The 17,454-nt window shown below is 39.7% G+C and overlaps 1 protein-coding gene across 1 annotated transcript in view; it reads right to left on the minus strand.

The window, feature by feature from the left end:
• Window positions 1-17,454, minus strand: part of pik3cb (phosphatidylinositol-4,5-bisphosphate 3-kinase, catalytic subunit beta) — a 47,086-nt gene that overhangs the window by 9,468 nt on the left and 20,164 nt on the right. Inside the window, exons 3-9 of the mRNA XM_086125309.1 lie at window positions 12,048-12,243; window positions 8,746-8,974; window positions 5,933-6,153; window positions 4,073-4,252; window positions 3,394-3,561; window positions 985-1,074; window positions 467-721 (exon numbers count right to left, since the gene is read on the minus strand). Of these exons, the coding sequence (XP_085981435.1) occupies window positions 467-721; window positions 985-1,074; window positions 3,394-3,561; window positions 4,073-4,252; window positions 5,933-6,153; window positions 8,746-8,974; window positions 12,048-12,206 (1,302 nt within the window). The 5' untranslated portion in view covers window positions 12,207-12,243. The remainder of the gene's footprint in view (window positions 1-466; window positions 722-984; window positions 1,075-3,393; window positions 3,562-4,072; window positions 4,253-5,932; window positions 6,154-8,745; window positions 8,975-12,047; window positions 12,244-17,454) is intronic.

A 17,454-nucleotide genomic window follows, 5' to 3' on the forward strand; every position in this document is an offset into this window, starting at 1 on the left:
TTGTTAAATCTCCCCGCTGACACGTCAAGTGTGCGCAAACGTCACTGAAGAAAGCAAATACTGATCACCGAAAATGCACAAGGTCTGAAGAAAGAAGTTGTGGTATCGGGAGGTAAAATAACAAGGCCACAGTGTAGCCAAACACTCTATTTTCTTAACAGGCTATTCACAGCACAACACTAGTTCGTACAACTCACTACAGCCACCACTATGGAACTCCTCTCCTTCCTTTTTTATCTTGACAGTATCTTTATTGCAACACCGCCACATAGTGTACAGTAAGAGAACATAACATAAGTGATACGCGTTTTTAAAATAATAACATACAGTACACTTCAATCTGACACTTAGAATTGATTTTCACAAGCTGCGCAGAGCCGCATGCGGGTTCGGAGCCGCGGGTTGTCGACCACTGGTCAAGGGTATCGTAAACGTGAGAAAGTTGGTGAAGCTGCTGACTTCTTACCACTTTCCCTGCTTTGCGAATGGTCTGGTACTTGTTTGGATGGGCGTTTTTGGTAGACTTCTGTTTCTTGACCTTATCCATGACGGCATAGATGGCGAAGCAGAGGCGTGTCATCCGCGGCAGGTCGCAGACTGAGATTTCAAACTCTAATGTACTCTCTTTCCATGTGTGTTCGGAGCGGCCGTTGCTCTCACTGCTCACAGCTGGTTTGCACAGTAGCTCTGTTCCGTGAAAAAGACCAGCCCTGACCTGGACCTGGGCACCATCAGAAAAATACAGTTTGATTTAATAACCGAATGATAACTAAAGAGTGGCGCTAGAGACACTGAAGGTAAATAATCTGCGTCATAGATGGTTACTATTTTGGTAAATTCCAATGTGAATTTAATTGTGTCAATGTACACAAGCATAAAACCATTGCATTTTTTACTTCATTGTTATTAAGTCTTTTGCAGGTATTGACAATGTAAATTACTGTGATAGATGTGTGTTTAAAAAAAAAGAAAAAAAGAGTTTACCTTAGCAGTCTCCTCTGCATTCACCTTGCTGCCTTTCAATAGAACTATCTTAAAGGGGCTTGGCACGTCCCACACACAAGTCTGTGCTTGCTGTAGAAACAGAGAAATATAATTAATACAGAATCACAACATACTGTCCTATAGTATATGCATACATTCATCCATAGTATGTACATAATGTGTGTATGGGAGTGGCGGGCTGTGTGTTGTGGTGGCAGGGTCATACTGGAAGCTAATTATGTTCAATATCAAGTGAACTGGGTTTGCAACTCAATGTACAGTACGTTATAGTTCCACAACTGCCATAACAAGTGTGTGTGTGGGGGGGCGGAAGGGGGGGGGTGTTATTTATTTAAAGCTACATCAGCTGTCTGCTAACTGAAAACTGAAAACACACTTTTTACTTGAATACCCGAGAAAGTTGTTGATGTGTAGTTAGGAGGGTATAAAAATGAAGTATCAAATTGGGGTGGGGAGAAAAACCTATATTGGTTTTGCATCTGAATCTTTGACTTTTGTGTTTGCAAAGGTTGCCTCTGGGTACTCAGGTTTCCTCGACATTCCCCAAAAATACTTGTTAGGTTAAGTGAGGACCCTAATTTTTCCACGTGTGTGAATGTTAGTGTGATGTGTGGTACTCAGTGATTGACTCAGTGGCCCAAAGACAGCTGGGATAGATTCCAGCCCACCTCTTACCCTGAACAGGATAAGTGATAAAAAAACGAATATAATTTTTTTTTAACTCATTCACTCCCAAAGACGTTTTTATATGTCTTTTCAGACTTGGTTTAGAATTGGCTGGGACTGATTAAAGGATTGAGTGACAGGACTAATTTACAAAAGGGAGAACAGATTGGGCCACTGATTGACTCAGTGGCCCAAAGACAGCTGGGATAGATTCCAGCCCACCTCTTACCCTGAACAGGATAAGTGATAAAAAAACGAATATAATTTTTTTTAACTCATTCACTCCCAAAGACGTTTTTATATGTCTTTTCAGACTTGGTTTAGAATTGGCTGGGACTGATTAAAGGATTGAGTGACAGGGCTAATTTACAAAAGGGAGAACAGAGATGTATTAACAAAATGATTAAACATGCAAAGTCACACAAAACAAGGACTAGGACACGGCTGTATAAACACTGGTTCGTTTTAACAGAGTAAATTAAGTGTGCATAACTTGTATACTAGGTTATTGCAAAGAGCCATGACACACTGTACATATGGGCACACAAATTGCCTACATCCTCCGCCCTGACTCCCAAGCTCTCTTTTGCATGTTTTGAGAGTGGCTGCCATTACAGCAGCTCCCATACTTTTTGTTCTTCAACTTTCTTCCTTTCATAACTGTGCTGCTGTAAATTGGGAATTTCTCCATTGTGCGACGAATAAAGGTTTTCTTATTCTTATTCTTTTTGACAAACACCCTTCTTTGTGTGGCTTTTTAGCCTGTGCCGTGTTCCAAAGCAAGTGCTTCATACATTTTGGGAACAACTGTATCCACTTCTCTGCATAGCATACCCCACAGTGAAATATAATGGTAGGAGTATTATGATGTGGGGAATCTTAAGTGCATTTGTAACTGGCAATGTTGTCGAGGTGGGAAGGAATACTGAAAAAAGAAGGATATTTGGAGATCTGGGAAGAAAATCTCAAGCAGCCAGCAGAAATACTGGGTATGCATCACAACCTTGTTTTCTAATATAAAAATGACGCAAAACATATAATATATGACGATATATATAAGTCGCAGCAAGACGGAGTACATGTGTGTGAATGAGAGGGACCCAAGTACAAGAGTGAAGTTACAGGGAGAAGAGATAAAGAAGGTGGGGGGGATTTTAAGTACTTGGGGTCAACTGTCCAGAGCAATGGAGAGTGTGGAAAAGAGGTGAAGAAGTGTGTACAGGCAGGCTGGAACGGCTGGAGAAAAGTGTCAGGTGTGATGTGCGATAGAAGAGTTTCAGCTAAGATGAAAGGCAAGGTGTATAAAACTGCGGTGAGACCAGCCATGTTGTTTGGACTGGAGAAAGTGCCACTGAAGAAAAGACAGGAGGCAGAGCTATAGGTCGCAGAGATGGAAGATGTTGAGGTTCTCTTTGGGAGTGACCAGGTTGGATACGATCAGGAATGAGTACATCAGAGGGACAACTCATGTTAGAGGTTTTGGAGAGAAAGTCAGAGAGGCCAGACTGAGATGGTTTGAACATGTCCAGAGGAGAGAGTGTGAATATATTGGGAGATGGTTGGACTCAACGGAGCATCAATGGAAATAGAGCCTACGCCAGCTGTGTGAAAGGCTCCTCGGTGAATCACTACACTACCAACGCTGCACTAACAATGAATATTTTGGGAAAAACCCCCACATCTGATAATTTTTGAGAGTGAAGCATTGACTCATTGACTCACCATGGGAACCCTTCTTTTAGGAGGTAGCGGCAAAGGTGGGTTGGAGGATTTGCGATTGATTACTGCTCCAATAGCACAAATTTCCTTTTCAAACATGGCCTTGACTGTGCTGGAGGAAACCAGGGTAAGGTGTGGGGACTCCTTCGCCTGCATGCAAGTGCGTATATACTACACACAAGAAAGGACATGTGCAATTTCAATATTTTGTTTATTTATTTATTATTATTATTATTATATATATTTTTAAATGACAACTGACAATGGAATAAGGCTAATAATATATCTGACACGTTATGAAAAAGCCCTGCGTACTTAGATATAATAAGCAGAAATCCAATCCTCATCAAAAATAAATAAATAAATAACACAAAAGATAAAACATCAAACATCAGCCATAAGACAATCATATGGATATACAGTACATTCACCATTCACTTTGTATTTCTCCTTTATTTAAGTATTCAAGTTTGAAATCTCTCTTAAATTGTACAGCTGTTTTACTTTCTTTAGGGCGTTTACATGGGAAAAGTCTCTACTTACAAAATTTTCTACTTAAGAAATTTCTTCCAGAACCAATTAATTTCATAAGTAGAGGTACCACTGTACTACATTAAAATTTCTCTAAAACTTAAAAAAACAAAAACCTAATAAAAAAATCAAATAAAATGCACTCACTGACCTTGTATTCACAGAGAGCATGGTCTCCACAGAGAAACTCCATGCAATGGCTGACTCTAAGTACATACTGTCCTCTCCATGCCTCCTCCTCATGCCCATGAGTGGTCAACCACTTCCTTACAGCCAGTTCCATCAGCTCGGCAGCACTGCAGGATGCAGGCACTTTCACACTGGCAGAATCCTTTAGGGAGAAAAAAAAAAAGGATTGTATTTATCATTGCAACAACAAGCAACTTGTAGTTCTATAATGTAGATTCTGACAGAATATGTAATATTTTGCATGCGGTGATGTACAAACTAAAAATGAACTACTGAAGGCACGACACACAAACACTGTACAATAAAGTAGAACGTTAAGTCATTGACTTTACACACACCTTATGACAAGTGTGTATGTGTAGTGCAGACTTAACTCAGCCAGATGGCACAATATGTTTTGAATGAAACAGGGAGGCTTACTGTTGTATTCTAATTATAGCTCAGTACTGACCCGATTCCTGAGATGGAATTATAATTTCCTGGTGATAGAATTGCATCAATTAACAAAATAGTATTGTGGATAATGCGTCACATACCACACGATTAAATAATGACGGCAACATAAAGAGAGACCAGAGGGTACATGGGCATGGCTAACAACTAAATAAGCCTCATGAAATCACTCAAGGAAGGCTCACCGATGAACAATGACCGTGCTCACTTCATAACAATACCACACTTCCTGAACATATAACTTATTGTGACTGGCTTTCCAAATAAAGACTTCCTGACAATTTTCACTTGAGCGCGTGAAAGAGAATACTATAATGAACAAAGGCTTGAGTTAAGAAAAACTGAACGTGCCGAAAGAAAGGAGAGAGCAAGAAAAAATGAGTGAAATGCTGAAGGAAATGAAATCATGGACCACAGGCAGGGTTTCAGTCCACTGAGCTCCCTGTCAAAATCTGTGAGAATGGTATAATTATGATGCGAGTTCTGACCCATTTAGCCTTGTCACATGACTTGCATGTTTGTCTCAGTTTACAGTCATATGATGACATCAAGCAGAAAAAGCTGCTGTGTTGATTTTTGGCAAAAATAAATAAACAAATGATCTCCCTTTCGCATCATTTGTTGTCTCATGGTGCAGTCATGGTTATTTTCCTTCTTTTAATCTGACATTAGGATGAAGGACGATCTGCTGGTGACGGCATGTTGCGGTCTGCTGAATGGTTGACACTAGATGGTATTGTCTCGGAACAAACAAAACACATGCCAAAAAGAGGAAACAAAAAAGCTGTCTGTTTTCCGTCTTTGTTCTTTTTTCTTCATTAGTGTGCCTCGTTATCCCACACAACATTTTCCGACATATTTACCCACTTATTGATTTACCGGGCATGACGACGCGATTGGCCATAGGTATGAATGTGGGTGGCCGTCTGTCTCAGTGAGAGCTCTGATTGGCTGACTCTGTCTTGTGTGAATCAGAATCAGAATCAGAATCATCTTTATTGGCCAAGTATGTAGAACACACAAGGAATTTGTCTCCGGTATAACACGCTGCATTAGTATCATCGTAAACAACAAATCATTGAACCATTTTAGAGTAACCAGTAGCAGTATTTGTAGTACAAGAAGAGTGACTACGTCAGTGACTGTTTAAGGAGTTAATGGCTAGAGGGAATGAGAGTGTGACAAGTTGTTTGTCTATATCTGCTCTGCGATTGACTGGCAAGCCAGCTCGAATAGGTTCCGGTTTAGTGGCAATGCTAGAGAGAACGAATAAATGGATGTTCAGTTTAAACATTAACTAACACAGTGTTGTCACTTAATATACCAACACAAAATTCTGAACCATGACTTGCACTCACAAATTTCTTACCTGAGATTGGTCAACGTGGATGATGACTTTTAAGTGAGTTGAGCGGTCATTGAGTCCATCGTTGATGATCCTTGGCTCGAGCTGTGGGGAAAAACATGCACGCAGCCACTCTGTCCACGTCATCATCTGGAGACGTTGCATTCTCTCTTCACTGATGCGAGACATTTTACTGCGAAAGTCCTTTACTTCCTGGTCATTCATGCCGTCAAGTTCATGAAGGCCTAGTAAAGAATGTGGAACAAAAGCATTTGCACTTACCATACAAAAATGCTTCTAAAAAAAGTACAATTGGTAAGCACTAGCACAAGCCTGTACATTACAAGAAGTCCTATAAAATTTAAATTACGGTACATACAGATTGCATAAACAGTTGCAATTTATCTATTGTCCAGTGTGCATCAAGTTTTCTCCATTTTGAGCACCAACTGCTGATTCATATTGGGCACACCTCGGTGAGACTCTCAAATGATTATCATGGCAAATCTCCCTTTTCCCTTCAACATACAGAAACTAAGATGAGGCCTTCCAACATACCGCTCTTGTTTAGTTGCTCAACATACATACACGTGCACATACGCAAGCACACTAAATAATCCTCTGTATTAGTCCCTATGGTGGCAGGTGGAGAGACGCTTTCAAAGGCTTATTTTTACTTTGCACTTTGAATTCGACCTCACAAGGTCTTGTTTCAGGCTATTGTGGATGTCGCCCGCAGGCCATAGAATGCCCATGTCTGATTTAATCCTTAGATGGCACCGGAGCAGAAGAGAGTCTCCGCTGTCGAACTATAGAGAGCAAGAAGCACGCAGAGAACAAATGCTCTCTACAGACATACTGCATGTGATTTTATTCATTCTTACCTTTCACAAAACTTTTCATACATAGCATCCAGAATGTACCATATTTTCCGCACAATAAGACACACCTAAAAGCATTCAATGTTCTCAAAAGCCGACCGTGCGTCTTATAATCCGATGCGCCATATGTATGGATCAATATTCTGATTTCTTGGATGTGGTATTTTAAAGCTCTTTGTTCTGTAAAGCACTTTGTTACAGCTGCAGTGGTTATGAAGGCTCTTTATAAATAAAGCTGTATTGTATTGTGTTGTATTGTATTCCTATAGCATCTAGTGGATGCATGACGCAACTGCAGCCATTATTATAGCTTGTATTCTATGCGCCTTATAATGCGGTGCACCCTATATATGAAAACAGTTTTAAAATAGGCCCTATATTGAAGCTGCACCTAATACGCCGAAGCACCTTGTAATGCCAAAAATACAGTAAATCAATTGATAGATGGAGTATTTCCCCTGGTTCATGCCAATTAACTTCTTTTTTCTTTTGCATGTGATCACTTTATACTTTTAGCTTCAACTTCACCATATCACAAATGAGTAATTTTAGAGCCACAAATACCTCTTTTGCCCTTAATGTACAATAAGATGAACAAAAGTTAGAATTACAAACTCAGTCTCTCATTATTTTATTGAAACAATAGCCTCCAAAATGTGCTGGAGCTAAATGTCAGAGGTGCTGTTTGGGTGATTAAACCTTCTCACCCTGCTCTCTGTTGAGCACTTGATCACTCCATTTTACTAAAGAGGTTCAGCACAATACTCCCTTCCTAATGAAAACAACACGCCGATATTTAAAGCCATTTATCTTCCGAATCACGCCTTGCTTTGATGGAATGTCTCTGCTCCACCTCACCTACTTTTACACTAGACTGACATACAGTAGTAAAAGTGTTTTTTTGCCCCTTTTTTAAACAATTTCCAAGTACAGAAAACATTAACAAAACAATGTCCATTTCTTGTATCTTGTGAATTGAACCTTTTGTCCTATTGCCACATTTCAGGCTTCAAACAGAGATAAAAAAAATAATAACAATAATAATTAAAAACAATCTTTTTGTGAAGAATCAACACCAAGTGGGACACAACCGTGAAATGGAACGAAATTCATATATTTTTAACTTTTTTTTTTAGAAATGGAAAAAAAACTGTAAAGTGGGGCGTGCAATATTATTCGGCCTCTTGACTGTCAGTGCAGCCAACACACTTCAGAAGTTCCCTGATGATTTCGGAATGATCCCATGCAGACTTAAATGAGATGATGATAGAGTCCACCTGTGTGTAATCTAATCTCAGTATGAATGCACCTGGTATGTGAGGTCTCAGGGGTCTGTTAAAAGAACATTGGGGAGCAAAGAGCATCATAAAGACTGTTCTGTTTTCCCCACAGTGAATATAAGTTTCACTTGTATAAATGTATTCACAAATTTCATACAAACAAAGGCGTATTATTTATCCAACCCATTGAGCAGGCCATTGACAAATTTGTTCAACCACTATGTAGTTTGCCCCAATCCAATTACGTCTCCCATGATGCTCGGGTACGATGCCCATAACCTTGTACGCACCAACTACTTAGCTTCCCTCTGTGTTAAAAAAATATATTTTTAATCTTCTACTCTATGTAGATGTGGGTTGCAAATTTTTGCTGCTGGAGTACTGAGTCGCCCTGATCATAGTACATTTATACTTGGGGAAGCATTATCTTGAGCAGACATGCAACAACAGCGCTTTGCTTTAGAAGGGCCCCTGATAGGAGAAAGCTACAGACGGGACTGCTGGCTGATAGATAAGTGTGTTAATTTCTGGAGCAGTGTCAGAGGGGAGTAAGTGCTCAAGGCATTTGGTGATCTGGGAATGACTTATGAACTATGAACTCTAAAGTGACTTCATTATTTTAAATCAGACATGGAGTGATCTGTGTGAGAGCTTGAATTTAGTAAAGATGTCTTACCCTTGCCAATAAGTATGCCTATTTTTGAATCCAGCAGCCGTTCTGCTTGGCTGCAGTTGCGGGTCACCAACTTGAGTACCGGTAAGAAGGGACGAACGTCACAAAGTCTCCGGGTTTCATCTTCGAGTTCTTCGTGTACGGCAGTCTGGTTGACACACTCGAACATGTGGCTTTCCATTTCGCCCAAGGCAGGAAACAATGGGAATGTCTGAGCTTGTTTCCATAACAGCTACAGGGAAGAGGAAGAATGAACTGAGAAAAAAGGAGCACCTTTGCAAGCTTTAAAACCAGATTCATTGATTATAATAGACATCATATTCATAAGTTGTCTAGGTGGAGTCTTAAACCATGGCAAAAAGTATGTGCATTTTGGACAGTGTTCTCTCGCGATTCCGTGGTTCGGTTATTACTGATTCACACGACTGCTGATTTTCATTTGTGACTAACTTTATTGCAGTTTCACCTCACTATCTTGTGGGGTTTCTTGCAATTTTTCGTCTCTCTACGTCGGACTAGTAAAGAAATGTCAATTATTTTATCATTATTATTTTTTGAGAACATGAACTTTAGGGTCGCGGACAGAAATTCACTCTGTTGCCAGTGCACGACTCAGAGTTTGTGTATTCGGAGAGGCAGAGTATTCTCCCCTCTAATTAATTTCCCAATGCAGCCCGTGTTTTAAACCAATCAGCAGCTCGGACTTCAACTGTTTTCATTTGGACAACTCGATTCACTGGTGCAACCTTGTCTCCATTTAGAGCGCAGAGGGTGTGTACTGGCACTGTTTTTGATACACTCTGAATAACCAAACGGCACATTTCAACAACGCTCAGAGTTTCCCAACGGCTGGGGTGAAGCAGTGCACACTCGGAGGATATTTCCAAGCAGACTCTTGAGCTCGTCATTCCCGAAAACCCCGTTCACTCATCGTGGGTGCGTTTGGAAATGCGCTCCAAGTGCTTAGCTTTACTCAGAATATTCAGAAACTTAGAACATCGTTCAAATGTGCCATTCGGTTATTCAGAGTGCCCCAGAATGGAGCCCACTGACGGCAGTACACTGGATAGTAAACAGCTGCGTTCAAAAATTGTGAGTGGAGTGCGCTTTGCCTCCAACAGCAAACGAGCATGAGGAAAGATCAGCAAATAATTATGTTCAAAGTTTTGTCTTGAAACAGCTTACCTTAAGTGGAAGCCCATGTCGCATTGTGGCCAAAAAAATACAATCTTGGTGGATGAATGTGCTTTTTAAATCCTTCTTGTTGTTGTGCAAAGTGAAAATAAATTGCGAAAATAAGTTGCCTTTACTGAATGAAGCGCTTCTTCATTGTTTTTGAAAGACCAGAGAAGAAGAAGACAATAAAGTAGAAGAAGCAATGGGTCATGGAAACTAATTTTAGATTTGCACAACCACAAGGATTGTACAATTGGCTACAATGCAATGCAGGATTCTAGTTTAGGTAAACCAAGAGAAACCTTCCCGTACCGGTAGTTATTAGCCAACTTCCGTCATTCTCGTCCGCTGCCAGGGTGCAGTATAGGCTCTGCTCACATTAATTTAGGAATGTAACCTGCAGCTTGGTATTTATTTTTCATTTTGCATTTTAAATGTTAAGTTTAACAAGTACAGTATTTAGGAGAGTGGGAACCGTGGTGTGTGGGGACTCGTAACAAAGGTGAAAACGCCACCCACACCTCCTTCAAAAATGTTTTTGTCAAGCTCCACTTCGCGGGGAAAATATCTCAATCATAACAGAATTGTTTGATATACGGTCACAAAACTCATGTATGATAGAATAAAGTTCCCACTCCGTGACCAAAATAACAATGCCCATTTTTCGGGAAAGGTGTATGTACGTTTCATCACAACGTTACAATTGATAAACAGTGGACCGTTTCCCATTAAGTGATTGAATAAGTCTATGAAAAGTGCATTTTGAAATAATAACTCAAGGCGATGAGTTGACAGTAAGATACAAAGAGTTTTTACATGGCATACCTACCTCTTTTTCCTCTTGGCTGTTTTGTCCTTGATACGGCCATTAAAGTAAAAAAAAAAATCATCTCATAGTCTTTGGTTAAATCAATATCCTTACTTAACATCTCACGTGTGCTTATTTTTTGGTATCAAAGGCCCAAGGGTTCTTGCTTTTGCATGTGATAATGTTCGGGTGCTTCGTCTTCTGTTTAGAGACGTCCTTCGGTGATCACTCACATGTGCATGCTCCATTGACAAAGCACTCATTTAAGTGTACTATATACTGTATGTAAAACTGAATTCATCACATTTGAATGAATTAGTCAACAAATACTTGTGGCTAGAGAAATATTACATTATTAAAAAAAACATTTGTCCACCAAATGAAACACTAAAGACATGAACATCAAATATGGGATTGGTTGGCAGCTTCAGGTGGGATGCTGTGCCGGCTAAATGCAGAGATGAAGCAGAAAAGCGCTATACCTCAACGTTACCCAATGAAAGCAGCTGAAAACAGACATATGTGTCTCTTGAACCCATTTGCGTTCACCCACAAGGCAGCGAGAAGCAGAGGGAGGAAATAATATTTTCCAGGACAACTCAAGCTTTTCCAGGACATTTTATTTTTTTGCTCATTTTCCAGGTGTTTTCCATGACTGGAACATTGGTCAATCATTTTCCAGGGCGTTTGGGATCCCTGTTTTTATATTAGTGCTGGAGAACAATTCTGTGAACTTGCTGAGGAAGTTTATCACTGCTTACCACTACAGCAGACAAAAATTGCTGTTTGGTCCACCTAAATGAATCCGCCTCATATCAAGGAATGAAAGTATGAACAACCTGTGCATCTGCACTATTCAAACCCAGTAATGTACAAGACAGAATGCTACATTGATTATATTAGTTTATTAATAGGCACACTACAGCCAAACGCGAGCACCAAATAACTGGCTTGCAGTCCAGGGTAGGGAAGGAAATGTTGGAAAACTCACGTTTTAAAATCCAAAGCCATCGAATCAGATAAAAATACATTTTAATGGTCCAAATGTAACACAATTCCTCTCATTGTGGACAAGGTGGGGCTTGGTTCTCATGTTTACCCAAGATACATAGTCAATGGACAATGGAATGAGTAGAAGTCACATATAAATATTCCCATGCCTTATTTCTTTGATCTCTGTAAAATAATGTTTCATGGCGATTTTTGGGCGATCTTGTCTTTTTCTAACTTTAGGACACAAAACAAGGGAGACAAAATTCTACAAATCCCATCCAAGATTGGTTTAACAATCATTGTGTGAAGACAAACAAGCTCTTCTTACCAGTTTGATATGTTGAAAGGTCGCCTCGCGAGGAACGTCCATTTGAATGTAGATACCGGTGGGAAGGAGGAAGTCCACCGTGATTTGGTCCGGGGCATGGCCAACCAAGGGCGAGTGGTCTGCCCATATGTCCAGGAGGTCTGTCATGGCTGGAGGCATGGCAAGGGGCACCACACACCACCTCAACCATAAGGACCTGTAGAACAGTCAAAGAAAGATGTGTGTTGATTCTTTTTGCCCGTATATGTGTTCAAACCTCATTTTTGTGAGCTATACAAAAAAAAAAAAAAAAGGTTCAAATGTCATATCAGGAACAAATAAAGTTATTATTTGTGCAGAACTAGTGATAAATACTGGTAGTCACCTCAATTAAGTAGTTCAGGAACAAGTGGCATTTCAAACACAATGTTGCAAATGTAATCAGAGTAAACATGGCTCGGAATCATTCTACAAACATCAAACAACTGCTCCTTAAGCTGTTTCTTGTTTGCTATATGCGGAGAGTAAGTTTGGTACATGCCTTTCTTTAACAACAACAAAATGCCAAGGAACAATAATTCAATGCTCTAGTGCACCCACGGAAGCTGGTGGATTTAACTTGGGATATGGCCAGTGCACAGCGGAATGTCCACTAAGCAAACAAAACAGGTCAGCCAGCCCTTACCACATTAGAAACTAGTCCTCATGCAGAGAACACATGCAAACACCACGTAAAATATCTACAATCATGGACAGATGATGCATACACACACTATACCGGTACTTTAAATGTTTGGCATATAACACAGAGGCACACGCCATGTCACAAAGGAGTGAAAACAATCATTGGGGGGTGAGGTGGGACAAAATTTTTCACAGATGAACTGTGTTCAAATTTCAGAGGCCACCAAATGATGCTTCAGGGTTGAGATTAAAACCTATGAGAAAATATAAACACAGTCACATGTGGATGCGGGAACTCAAATTCAAGGAGTTTCTCCTGAGTTGCACAAAGTGGACATCCTACTGCTCTCAATTTGTGCTTCTTCAACCACACCACTTCCACCTGCTCTTTTCCTCATTAGCTTGTCCTCAGATGGTCCTGCACATTAACTTCGCCACAGGTCCATTTCGGCTCAATCAGCCCATTGGAAATGACAGGCCTGATTGCCTCTAATGTTCTTTCCTCTCCAAGCTAAGTGCTTGATCTACCAGCAGATGAGCTGCTGTTATGCCACGTGTCTGAAGATGGTGCAATATCTGCTGTGCGCTTGGAAACACTTGCCATTATCAACTGTACAAATGGAGATAATGTAAAGTGTGTGCTTGTGTGTTGTTCCAACAGTCGATTGCTCAGTGAACCTCTTTAGAGGGTCTCCGCGTGGGATCATGGTCATAGATAATCAAGTAAATAAAACAGACAAAACACACACAAGACTACACTAGGTTCTAGTTTTGGATGAAACAACCTGAAAGTCCCAATCATCGATTGTGTTCCGCCAGTTGGAAAAGGGAAAAATAAACAGACTTTTTAATTTTCTAAGAGTGCAGGATTACACAGACGAAAAGAAACGCGTCTGAGTGATTTTTCCACGAAACAAAAGGACACTTGAACAAGATGTGCATGCGTAAGTCTGGGCTTGTTAATTATAGGGTTCATGAATGACAGTTTCACACAAGACAGCTTGATGAGTGTCTGCTCATGCTGTGATGCCACCACACTCTGTGCCTCTCTGTCTCATATCCACATGGGTGCGTGCATACACCCACACAAATGCAAGTGAAAATGCGATGGCAGAAAGACTGAGGTCTGCTAAAAAGGTCGAAGTTATTGGTTTTCACAGTTACACAGTGAAGAATATAGATCTGATTTCTGAAAGCACGAGTTAATAACGTAAACTGTTGAAAAAAATACTTGGGGATATGAATACAAAATATATCTTTCTGACAGTTTCCAATACTGATTTAAAATTGGTGTCAAAAAAAGAGAGCAGTGGGAAATGGCGATCTGCAGGTATCAATCTAGGGCCGCTAACTGCAGAGCCCCAACAAAACAAAACTGGAAGTTGATGCTAGTATGAATAGAAGATATTGCAGAGATGATGTGGATAATTCCCCCCATCTGTGGTTCCTTCTCAAGGTTTTTTCTTCTTTTTTTTGTCTGTATGGGGTTTTTGAGTTTTTCCTTGACCTCAGTGGATTTTACTATTTGTCAACTGTGGGCCTGTAAAGCCCTCAAAAAGCGATTTTGTGATTTAGGGCTAAAGAAATAACTGCGACTTGACCTGTGTCCTGGTCTGCATTTGTGTACGCAACTGCTGAAGAAATATCACCAAAGCAGTGTTTGTGTGCATAAACAGGAATAAAGTGTCTTGTGACACACTTCTTCCATAGTGTGTTCAATATAACTTCACAACAACTGATTCACCTGACAACAAACTAGGCACTCTCCCATAAATGAGTGATGACAAACATACTGGCAATATTGCGGCTGCTTGTGACAGCAAAGTGTGACTGTGTGTGCACGTGTGACTGAGTGTAGGTGGAATGTGAAAAACAGAAGGCTCTGCAGAGGTCATGTTGACTGCATGTGCGATGAAAATACCTCCAATGTTGCTCCAAAAAAAAATTGTGACTGACTGACTGGAACAATGACAAGCAACCATTGGTCCCAATAAAGAAAACCCCTGTAGTTCAATGATGATTAGGGACAGATCCATGCCAAGAATAGCTCCCCTCCCAAAAAAAACCAATATATAGATATATACTGTATATATATGCATTACAATGGCTGACTGGCGAATTGGCATTCTGTAAATGACGTCACTCGCCGGGGATTGCAGAACAAAAGCATTTTCATTGTTAAGCGAGTTGCTATAGGTCTAAGACTCTGGGTGGGTTGCGTTTGTTAAAAACAAAACAAAACAAAACAAAAAACCCTCACGAAAGTGTGCTTGAAATAGTTTTATTTATCCATGGTGTTACTCAAAAGATGGTTGGCCAAGTTTACTTCTCACTTGACCTTAAAAAATAAATGGAAACTAGATGATTTGCAAAGAAAATAAAAAAAGAACTGAAAGTGCAAAAATGCTGGCGTGTACGTCACTGCTTTACAACTCATAGAGATATTGATTGTCAAGCTAGACAAGACCTCCATCGTATGTGAGCTTGAGAAAAAAAATCAAACCGGTGCTGTGAAGTCTCTCACTAACTTCCACAAAGAACCTGGGTTAAAGCTCCTCCCTGCACTATAGAGATCTGGGAACAGTAAGAATGCATCACTTCAACATACTCCCTTGACAACAATTATTTCTTGCCTAGCCAGTGTGTATGTGTTTTTGTGTATTTAGTTGTGAATGATTACACAATGTGTCTTGCGTATTTTGTTTTTGTGAATCTGTTATGAGATAAGGTTAAAAACAATAATTAGTGTGCGTGGTATAGATCTATGAGGGTTCCCTTTCGATTCATGACTGCCTAACTTCATTAATTTTCAACTCAGCTGATATAGTGCCAGCCCATTAAATGTCCTAATGTCATTCAGACACAAACTTTGTCCCAATGCAGACTGTTACAATCTGTCTAGCAGTCTCTCATCAGGGTGTCACAAATAACAGGACTGTATGTTGATGCTTTAAATCAGCTGTCTTGAAAGATTTTGGCTGTTACTTTCAAGCAGTTTGTTTTAGGGTGTCAGTGTGCCAACAAAGAAAATTATATTTGCTCTCTTCCTCAATAAACTTTCCTGAATACTGTATTCATATTCTGACTATTTTCTTACTCCTTGTGGTTGACACGTTTAATAGCACCACTTCCCCACGGGATATTAGTGTCAGCTAAAAATAAGACCTGATTTATTTGTTTCATTCAGTGGTCCTGCATTTCTTTCAAAACAGAACAAAAAAATAAACGAAAGACAGAAAATGGTCTTGTGTCAGTCAAGAAGTTTGAGTTCCAATAAGGACTTATAGGACTGAGAGGCCGAAGTGATTTTTTTACTTCAGTTAAAATGATTATTTGTGATCTCGACTTTTATATATTTGTAAAGCAATGGATAAACGTATGTAAATGTTGAGGTATGTAACACATTACTGAGAAAAAAAGAAATGAAACACACGCCAAGCCAGCTCAGTCAGCTCTCATCATTTCTTTATGAATGACTTATTGGGACTTTTTCACCGGCTGTTATTTGTCACTCACTTCCTGTCTGGTGTCGCTGCTTCCTTCCTGAGTGTGGGTGTGTGCCTCTGTGTCACCGGAGATGGTTGGTGTAATATGATGAGTGATCCAGATATCTTTGAGCCAAGTGCATACAGTATGCCAAAACAGAAATACACTTTGTCCCCAAATCCATATTATAAAATGTGTTGACTACTTAACCGATAGTGACATGTTTTCTTGTTGCTTGTTATTGGATTCAAAAAAAAAAAATTTTTAACGATCAGAATTTCACAGCTTACTGTGTGTTTTAGACGATTCTGGAAAAAAAGTCAAACATAGCAAGAAAGAAAGAAAATGAATCAGACAATCCGCTCAGGGGCACAGTTGTATCTCTCCTTGCGTGCATACAGGTGAATGATCTATCAATATGGTGCGCAACAAAATATACAACAGTGTGTAAATTGAATTCCTTCTTCAAGTATCACAACGACAATTAAAAAAAATATCTTCCAGCAGTGTCCTCTGAATAAACAGTTTATTCATCCATTTGTTAGCAAGAGTTTGTTGAATGTTGTGGTCGACTCCATTGTGTCATTTTCGAGCTCTTGGTAACTAAGCACCAAAGAGTGAGCACTCAATTAAAAAAACAAAACTAAACAAAAAAATCATTTCAACACTTAAATAAGAATTTGAGTTACATTACAAGCAACATTTTCTGTCAATTTTCCATCATTGTGCTGATGTGCACATCTGGCATTCAGGGAACAACTTCTTTGATTAGCTGACAGATTTTAACTAAAAATATCTGTGAAGTTTCAAACTGTGTCACTTCCCTAAATGAAAACTCGACTTAAAAAAATGCAACTTCAACATGAGAAGTGAAAAGCAGTGTAGGCAGTAGAATGGGGAATGAACTACAGTCATCAATTGTTTTTCCCAACATATTTTTTTTCTGATAGAGGATTTGACAGGTGTTTTGAGTGCTCAATCCGTTGTTTATAGAGAATCCCACCAAGATGGTGGCCACTTGTTACGCTGCTACTGTGAGATCAACATGAATGTGAGGGCAGATGTTACGGTAACAACGACATTGAAAATAGAGCTAAAGGATGTGAGAGATATTTTTAAATGAATGTTTCATCCCTCAAGGCGAAAATTCAATCTAAATTCTGCAGAGATTGATGTGTGACAGATGAGAAAGAGAGATGAGAGAAAAGCCACAGTTTGAATATGTGACACAATGTAGTAACTGTAATGGGTGGACCAA

This window comes from Hippocampus guttulatus, chromosome 12 (genome assembly GCF_054856545.1).
Source record: "Hippocampus guttulatus isolate MCC_2025c chromosome 12, RoL_Hgut_1.0, whole genome shotgun sequence".
Taxonomy (NCBI): domain Eukaryota; kingdom Metazoa; phylum Chordata; class Actinopteri; order Syngnathiformes; family Syngnathidae; genus Hippocampus; species Hippocampus guttulatus.